Source organism: Ursus arctos, unplaced genomic scaffold (genome assembly GCF_023065955.2).
Source record: "Ursus arctos isolate Adak ecotype North America unplaced genomic scaffold, UrsArc2.0 scaffold_8, whole genome shotgun sequence".
Classification (NCBI taxonomy): Eukaryota; Metazoa; Chordata; class Mammalia; order Carnivora; family Ursidae; genus Ursus; species Ursus arctos.
The window spans coordinates 83,457,988-83,466,067 of NW_026623100.1; the positions used below are offsets into that span (position 1 = coordinate 83,457,988).

Consider the following 8,080-nt stretch of genomic DNA (forward strand, 5'->3'; position numbering starts at 1 on the left):
TGCGTGATCGTGCACACGTGTGCTTGTGAGGGTGTGTGTTTGTGTGTGTGATTGCCTGTGAGCATGTCTGCTTGTGATGGCGTGTGCACGTGTGCTTGTGCGTGATCGTGCACACGTGTGCTTGTGAGGGGGTGAGTGTGTGTGTGATTGTCTGCCTGTGAGCACATGTGCTTGTGTGTGTGCTTGTGTGCGTGATCGTGCACACGTGTGCTTGTGAGGGTGTGTGTTTGTGTGTGTGATTGCCTGTGAGCATGTCTGCTTGTGATGGCGTGTGCACGTGTGCTTGTGCGTGATCGTGCGCACGTGTGCTTGTGAGGGTGTGTGTGTGTGATTATCTGCCTGTGAGCACGTGTGCTTGTGTGTGCTTGTGTGCGTGATCATGCGCACGTGTGCTTGTGAGGGTGTGTGAGTGTGTGTGTGATTGTCTGCCTGTGAGCACATGTGCTTGTGTGTGTGCTTGTGTGCGTGATCGTGCGCACGTGTGCTTGTGAGGGTGTGTGTGTGTGATTATCTGCCTGTGAGCACGTGTGCTTGTGTGTGCTTGTGTGCGTGATCATGCGCACGTGTGCTTGTGAGGGTGTGTGAGTGTGTGTGTGATTGTCTGCCTGTGAGCACGTGTGCTTGTGTGTGTGCTTGTGTGCGTGATCGTGCGCACGTGTGCTTGTGAGGGTGTGTGAGTGTGTGTGTGATTGTCTGCCTGTGAGCACGTGTGCTTGTGTGTGTGCTTGTGTGCATGATCGTGCGCACGTGTGCTTGTGAGGGTGTGTGCGTGCTTGCACGTGGGTCTGCACCTGTGTTCGTGTCTATGTATGTGCACTTGCGTGTGTATTTTTGCTGCTTGTGTGTGTGTATGTGGAAGAAACATCTAGAAGAGTAAGAACCTAAATACTGTCCGGAGTCCTCGCTCAGGCCAGGGTGGGCACATCCCAGGAGAGTTGACTTTTTCTGGTCTGTGTCTGTAGATTCTTTGAATTACTTAGCAGAAGCCATGTTTCTGCAGTCACGACATTTTTTTCCTTTTTTAAAAAATTTAAATTCAAGTAATTAGCATACAAGGTATTATCGGTTCAGAGTAGAGATTGCAGTCAGGACACTTAAAAGCCTGGCATGCTACAGTACGGTTTTGCCAGATTCCGTAAGTTGTGTGATTGCCGCAGTGTGGGGAGAGACACCCGTCTCCCTGACCCCGTGTGTGGACTGCCGGCGCCCCGCTCTGCTCACTGAGCTCCCTAGGAGTGTGTGCCCCTGGGCCCCGTGGCCGCTGCTCACAGACGTGGCCCTGGGGTTTGGCTCCTTTGCCAGGTCGTCTCTAATCTGTACTTTGCTTCTGGGGTAGTTGTTGCCGTTGGGACTTAGCCCGGCTGGCAGTGTGAGCCGCAAGCCCTCCTCTCCCTCGGAGCTTTGTGCTTCCATTTGGTCTCGTCTCTGTTTGCCGGGACGTAAGAGAAGGTTGTAGAGAAACACGCGGTAAGCCCGGCTCTGCTGGGAACGTCTCACGTCAGACGGTGCGGTCTGGGATCGAGTGATGCCAATGTCACCCTGTCCGGGAAGGTCTGAGTGGAGCTAGAACTGCCTGCTTGCCCCCAGGGTGTGGAACGTCCGCTACAACCACTCGCACGACCAACTTGTCCTCACGGGCAGCAGCGACAGCAGGGTCATCCTGTCCAACATGGTGTCCATCTCCTCCGAGCCCTTCGGCCACCTGGTGGACGACGATGACCTGAGTGACCAGGAGGAGCGCCGTCCAGAAGAGAAGTAAGGGCGCACGCTCTCGGTGGTGTGGGGGCTCCCTTCTCCCAGACCCCCTCGCGGTCGAGCCAGCTCACGTCAGGGGCGTCCGGGTGTGTGGCCTGGGCGGCCTCCGCCGCTGCTGGCACGGGGGTCGCAGTTCTGGAGCACGTAGGCCCCCGCCCGGGGGCGTGGGGTCGCGTTAGGTTAGCTCATGCCATCTCATGTGGGTTCTGAAACGTGCACCTGATCGCTGTCTGTCCGTGTTCTTGTTGAGCCATACGGGAGATTTTCAAGACTGTCACTCGTCTTTAAACGTGCGCTCGGGTAGTAATGAGAACTTGCTAGCCCCTGTGAGACTGTCATCGAGGCCCTCTCCTCAGGCTTGGATTTGAGATGCGTGGTCCAGCCGCTGGCCAGTGGCCCTCACCGTGGCGGGGTGCAGACTCCACGCCACCGCTCTCAGCCCCAAACGCGGGCATTCCCCGGCCCTCTTCGCCCTGAGGTTCCGTAGGGAACGTGGGAAACCTCGGGGCGCGTCTCAGCGGTGGCGCTTCTTGGTCGCAAATCCTCCAGTCCTAATTGCGTCTGCTCAGGGCTAGCTCTTCAAACCAGGGCTCACGCCCCTGACAACAGGGGGGCTCCTGGGGTCCGGGACTCATGCGGGTCCCACTCCTGGTTGGTGCAGAGCACAAGTGCCCCGGTCCAGGACTCGCGTCGGAGTCCCCGGCTGTGAGCGGAGTGCGGGTGCGGCTTCTGTGCGCGGGAGAAAGAAGCCGGGAGAGCCCATGTCTTCTGTCAGCGACGTGGACTGTAAAGGGGACATTTCTTGTGTTTCGAGTAGACTCCTTGTGTGGGGGTGCTGCTTGCCGAGGCTCACGGCTCCTGGATCACAGAGGAGGAGGGTCTGGAATAAGCCCCAGCTGAGTGTACTGGTCAAGCCCAACAGTACAGCAGGGCTTGTCCTCCTGTTGCGGGTTCTTTACTGTCCTGCTGTCTGAACTCTTCCTCCACCTACCGGAGCTTACCCTGACTTCACTTTTGAGAAGAGATCTCTATGTTGGGGCCTTTTCCACAGCTGTCTGCTTTCTGTTCAAGCATGTGGATCCATAGTTTGGAAACACGGTTATGGTGGCTTTTGGTGCCGTGATCTCCCGACCGTGGTGCCGTGGGCTTTAGCGCCTCTCACCAGCCTCTCTGCGCGCAGTGTCGTGGGGGGACAGCTGGCGCCCATGTGGCTCACGGGGTGGGAAGGCTGGTGGATGCAGTGGCATCGACACTGGTGTCCCCACCGTCCTGCTTCCGTGGTCTATCCACGTGTCTTACTAAACTCAGGAGACTAGAATCCCCAAGAGGATTTTCATGCGGCATTTGTTAACAGAGCCCCAGTGGGCACAGCAGGTCCGTGTTCCAGGAAGGGGTGGATGGGGACACAGCACTGGGGACCGGGGTGGGCCCCAGAAGGCGGGTGTCTTGTTGGGAAGAAGAGCATCCTGCGGAGAGTACGGGAGCACAGAGTGTAGAAATGGGACGAAAAGTGCCAGGGGAGCCCGTGCCCTTGGGGCGGGTTTTGGGTGTGGCCGCTCAGAAGGGGCAGCGCGTGATGTCCTGTCTGAGTCGCCAGGCAAGGTCTGGGCTCCTCCAGCTCATGCGGTGTCATGCGGGTGGTGCCATTGGGTCAGGGTTCCTGGAGAAGGAGAGCGGTCACTCCAATTTAAGGGGAGGTGACGTGGGAGCCGTGGCCGAGTGCACTGCAAGGCCTGAGGCTAGGACCAGGGGGCTCCTTCCTGCCCAGTAGGTGGGTCCCGTGTGCCCTGGGCCAGCTCCTCACCCCTGCGCAGGGCGGGGCCACCCTCGCTGTCCCTAGGGTCCTTTCTGCATCTCGTCACCCTTTACCCAGCCCTCGTGGGTATTTGCGGTCACCGCCCCCTGAACCTTGCGGCCCCTACTGTTCCACAGCTGGAGAAGACAAGTTGTCACCAGGTGGCGGCATGGCTCTCCTACACCGCTGCGGGAACCCTGCTCCTCACGGCCGCATGAGGGTGTCTGCGGCCCAGCGCCGGCTGCTGTCAGTCTTCCCATCTCGCAGAGAAGGGGAGCGAGGCCCCGGCCGCCAGCCCTGTGCAGGATGCCCCACCGCCTGGCTCACGTGTGTCTCTGGTGCCTTGCAGGAGCCAGGAGCCCCCACAAGACAGCGTCATTGCGACCTATGAGGAGCACGAGGACAGCGTGTACGCCGTGGACTGGTCGTCCGCCGACCCCTGGCTCTTTGCCTCCCTGAGTTACGACGGGAGGCTCGTCATCAACAGGGTGCCCCGGGCGCTGAAATACCATATACTGCTCTAGCCCCGTCCCGATCTGTCCTCTGACAGGTTCTCGAAGACGTGAGGCTCTTTGGGGCCCTTTCCAAACAGATCTGTGTCTGGAGAACCGGCACTGCCTGCCTCTCTGGCGAGCCTTGACAAGGAACGAGGGAGCTTCTGCCAATGGCACAGCCGACCCCACCTGCAGTCTCCGCTCACTGGTGACGGGAGTGTCGTCCTCACTTGGACGTGAGCCGTGCTGCTGTGGATTCCTGTCTGCCCTGTTACTGTTTGCTTTCTCTGGTCTCTTTCAGGGTGTTGAGACTTTCATTAAAAAACAAAACAAAATGAAACAAAAACAACTTTATTTCCATAATATTAACTCATTTTTCTCTTGAGATTAAAAATAAAATAAGCAAGGCCATGCTACACGGGCTCCTGGCTCATTCTTTCAAGAACTCTGCCCCACACAGTCTTGTTTCTGGGTCTCTGTTCATGGTCCCTGTCCATGCCTAGAAAGGCCGGTGGGTGGAGGGGCCGCTGCACCCTTGCATCCAGGCCCAGGCTGGTGCGGGCCTGAGCCATCTGTGTGTGGACCATGGCATCGGGGTGACCGGCCTGGGGGGCTCTGAGCCTGACAGTGACCAGGTGTCTCCTGTTAGCCTCGGGCGCCCGATCTCATGTGCTGCTCTGTACTGGGGCCTGCTCACATCATGCCGATGGCATTGGGTGTGCGACTCCTCATCCCCGGAAGCCGCGTGCATGCCCTCGGGCAGCACACTCTCACTCGTGAAATCCCACGAGATGATACTGACCCCCCACTCCTTGGTGATCCCGAACATGGAGCATGTAGACTCTTGCCTGGTCCTCCTCTGTGGGCTGAGGGGGAGGGGAGGACGGGTGGAGGCCTGGCGGGGAGGGGAGGACAGGTGGGATTTGGAGGGGGGGACAGATGGGGCCTGGAGAGAGGGGAGGACAGGTGCGGCCTGGGGTGTGAGGGAAGGACAGATGGGGCCTGGTGGTGGAGGAAGATGTGTTTGCCGAGACCTCAACTGCATGCCTCTCGTGTGCCAGGCACTGTGCTAGATGCCAGAGGCGCAGGAGAGAGTAAGGCACAGGTCAGGGTCTACCTGGGGTCTACACTGCTGCTGGGAAAGCCTGTCAGCCAGCAGGTTGTGTATCTGTTCTGTTGGACGTAGAAACATAGGCCAGATGCCAGGGGAGTACAGAGCAGGGCTGAGGAAGTATGTGGGGAGCAGGAGTGGAGGGGGGTGCAATCTGATCCTGAATGAAGGGCCTGTCTGAGAAGTGACTGTGTGGGAGAGCTGCGGCCAAGGGAGAGTGTATGCAAAGGCCCTGGTGGGCGTGGTCCGACCAGGAGCACGAGAAGGCTGGTAAGACTGGAGTGGCGGGAGAGGACGGCGGGAGGCCCAGCCCTGAGGACAGAAGCTGCTGAGCAGAGGCATGGACTGGTGGCTCGGGACTATGGTGGAGGCTTTGCCTCTGCTTTTGTATGTGTTGCTTCGGTGACAGTCTCTGAACTGAATGTGTGCAGAGCTTCCCAGTCTGTGTTCGGAACAGTCATTACCCCCAAATCCCTGCTGCTCCTTGGGAGCCTCTGCTCCTGCAGCCAGCCCCTGGCAGCCTCCACGCGTTGCCATCCCCTAGTCTGTCGGAGGGTGTCCTGTGCAAGCGACCGAGGCTGGCGCTTTCACTCAGCGCGATGCCCGTCGATTCTTCCAGTCACTGTGCGCGTTGTTTCTAGTTCCGGGTGGTCACGAGCGGGGCTGCTGTGAATCTTCGCGTCTAGGTGTTTGAACGTCAAATTTCGTTTTCCCGGGCAGGGCTTGGCACGCTGTACTTCGGGCAAATCCCTGCTACCGCCTGCTTTTGTCAATAAAGTTTTATTGGCACACGGCCACCTGTTCATTTACGCACAGCGGCGGGGCTCAGCAGCTGCAGCAGGGACTGCGTGGTCCCCAAAGCCGAGAATGTTTGCCTAGGACCTTTCACAAAGAAAGGGCACTGACCCCTGCCTTAGCGTCCACTTGGAAGCGTGCTGCTGGGCCGGGGAGTGCGGACGCCCCCCTGAGCTGCTGCTGCTCTCTGCCACGCTGGCCCCTGCTCCCTCGGCCTCTCGCAGGTGTGTGGCGTGGCTGGCGGTGGCTCTCATTTGCGCTTCCCCCACGGCGAATGCTGAGGAACGATTGCGTACGTACTTACCATCTGTCTGCGTATCATTCTGGTGAAGCTCGTGTTATTTTAGGGAGAGAGAGTGCATGAGCGGGAGGAGGGGGGAGAATCTTTTTTTTTTTTTTAAGATATTATGTATTTATTTTAGAGAGGGGGAGGGAGGGGAAAAGAATCCCAAGCAGGCTCCACGCCCAGCCCGGAGCCTGCCGGCGGCCTGGATCTCACCACCCTGAGATCATGACGTGAGCCGATACCGAGAGTCCGATGCTCAGCGGCGCCCCAGACCACCTTTCTAGTTAAATTGTTCGTTCTTGGTGTTTAAGGACGAGAGATGCCGAGCTCTCCTGTGCTCTGCGCGCAGGTCCTTCGTAGCGCACGCGATGGGCGGGCGCCTCCTCCCGCTCCCTTCTCTTTGCGTGGCTCCTGCAAGCACAGGCTTCGGGTTTGGATGAGGTCCAGCTCACCCTTTCATTCTGAAAGTTTCCTAGTTTTACATTTTACATTTGGCTCTGTGCTCACTGAGAGCTGATTTTAAAAAATGAAGTGTCAGGTTCTGCTCGTGGGTTTTTGTCCCCCAGAGATCTCCGAGTCTTTGGGCCCCTCTGTTAGGAGACTTCTTGCACTGACATGCTTTTGCGCCTGTGTCCGAAGTTCACTGGCCCCACGCGTGTGGGGCGGTTTCTGGACTATCCCGTGGCACCAGTCTCTGTGTCTGTCCCCGGGGAGTTCCTAAACCACCTGGTGGAGACTTTCACGGGCTCTTCCCTCTCTGACTCCTTCCCAGTGCTGTCCGGGCCGCTGGCGCCCCCCTCCTCAGTGCCCCGGCCATCAGATGGGGGCTTTCCTGCCCCTGCTCCGCTGCAGCGCTCCGGCCTGGGCTCCCGACAGGAGGACACGGCTGCAGCGGACGCCCCTGCCGGGGACCATACGCTCCAGGCCATCAGAGAGGAAGGGCCCCTTCCCCAGTCTCGGCTTCCGTGGGCCCCTGTGGCGGCTGCTGTCTTTGCTGCCCCCACAGAATGCGATGAGAGGAAACAAGCCTCTGTCTCCCTGGAATGGCAGGAGACTCTCCGCCGTGTGGAAGTTCTTCAGCCAGAACTGGAAGGCCCGCACCGTGTCCGGGCCAGGGGGTCCCGGGGGAGGAGTGAGCAAAAGGCTCACTGCCACGTCGTTGTCCTGTGCCGCCTCTCCCAGCAGCGTGCAGGGAGCCTTCCCCTGAGAGGCCTGGCTGAGCCGTGCTGTCCTCTCCGGCGCCGGAGCTCCCAGGACTCCGTGATGACGAGGCCGCACGGGCTGCTTGCTGCAGGCGCACCGCGGAGACGCAGGGGGCGCCAGCCGAGGTGCTGTGGAGAGGCCCGTGGAAGGCGGCGATGCCGGAGATGCTTGATTTCGGGATGGGTCTGCAGGTGGGGCCGTGGAATTTGCTGACAGATTAGAAACAGGTATGAGGCAAGGAGAGGAACTGGGGAGGGCCTAGCTTTTGGTCAGAGCGACTAGAATGGTTGCAGGGTGGGGGGTCAGGGAGGTGAGCAGCCGGGTTTGGGCTGCGAGTTTGAGATGTTTGTGAGACAGCCCAGCAACCACATCAACCAGTATTTGGATATTTGAGCTGAGCTCCAGGGAGAGGTCATGACGTGAGAGGAGTGCATGGTGAGAGGAGTCTGTTGTCATCGTCGAGCTGGCCTGGGCAGCCTCGGGCTGACCACCACGGGGTCAGTGCTGGGAAGATCAGGGCTGAGCCCCAGCATGAAGCCGTGGGGGCAGGGCCTGCAGGGGAGAGAGGAGGGGTGCAGGGGGGAGGCACAAGTGACCCAATGCATGGGGTGTTCTGGAACCAAGGGAAGCGAGGGTTAGGA

The 8,080-nt window shown here is 59.2% G+C and overlaps 1 protein-coding gene across 3 annotated transcripts in view; it reads left to right on the plus strand.

The window, feature by feature from the left end:
- EIPR1 (EARP complex and GARP complex interacting protein 1) overlaps positions 1-4,460 on the plus strand; it is a 121,091-nt gene extending 116,631 nt beyond the window's left edge. For all 3 annotated transcript variants that reach the window (XM_026518036.4, XM_026518042.4, XM_026518052.4), the window contains 2 exons: positions 1,588-1,755; positions 3,900-4,460. In XM_026518036.4, the coding sequence (XP_026373821.1) occupies positions 1,588-1,755; positions 3,900-4,074 (343 nt within the window). In that variant the 3' untranslated portion in view covers positions 4,075-4,460. The remainder of the gene's footprint in view (positions 1-1,587; positions 1,756-3,899) is intronic.
- The last annotated feature ends 3,620 nt before the right edge of the window (positions 4,461-8,080 follow it).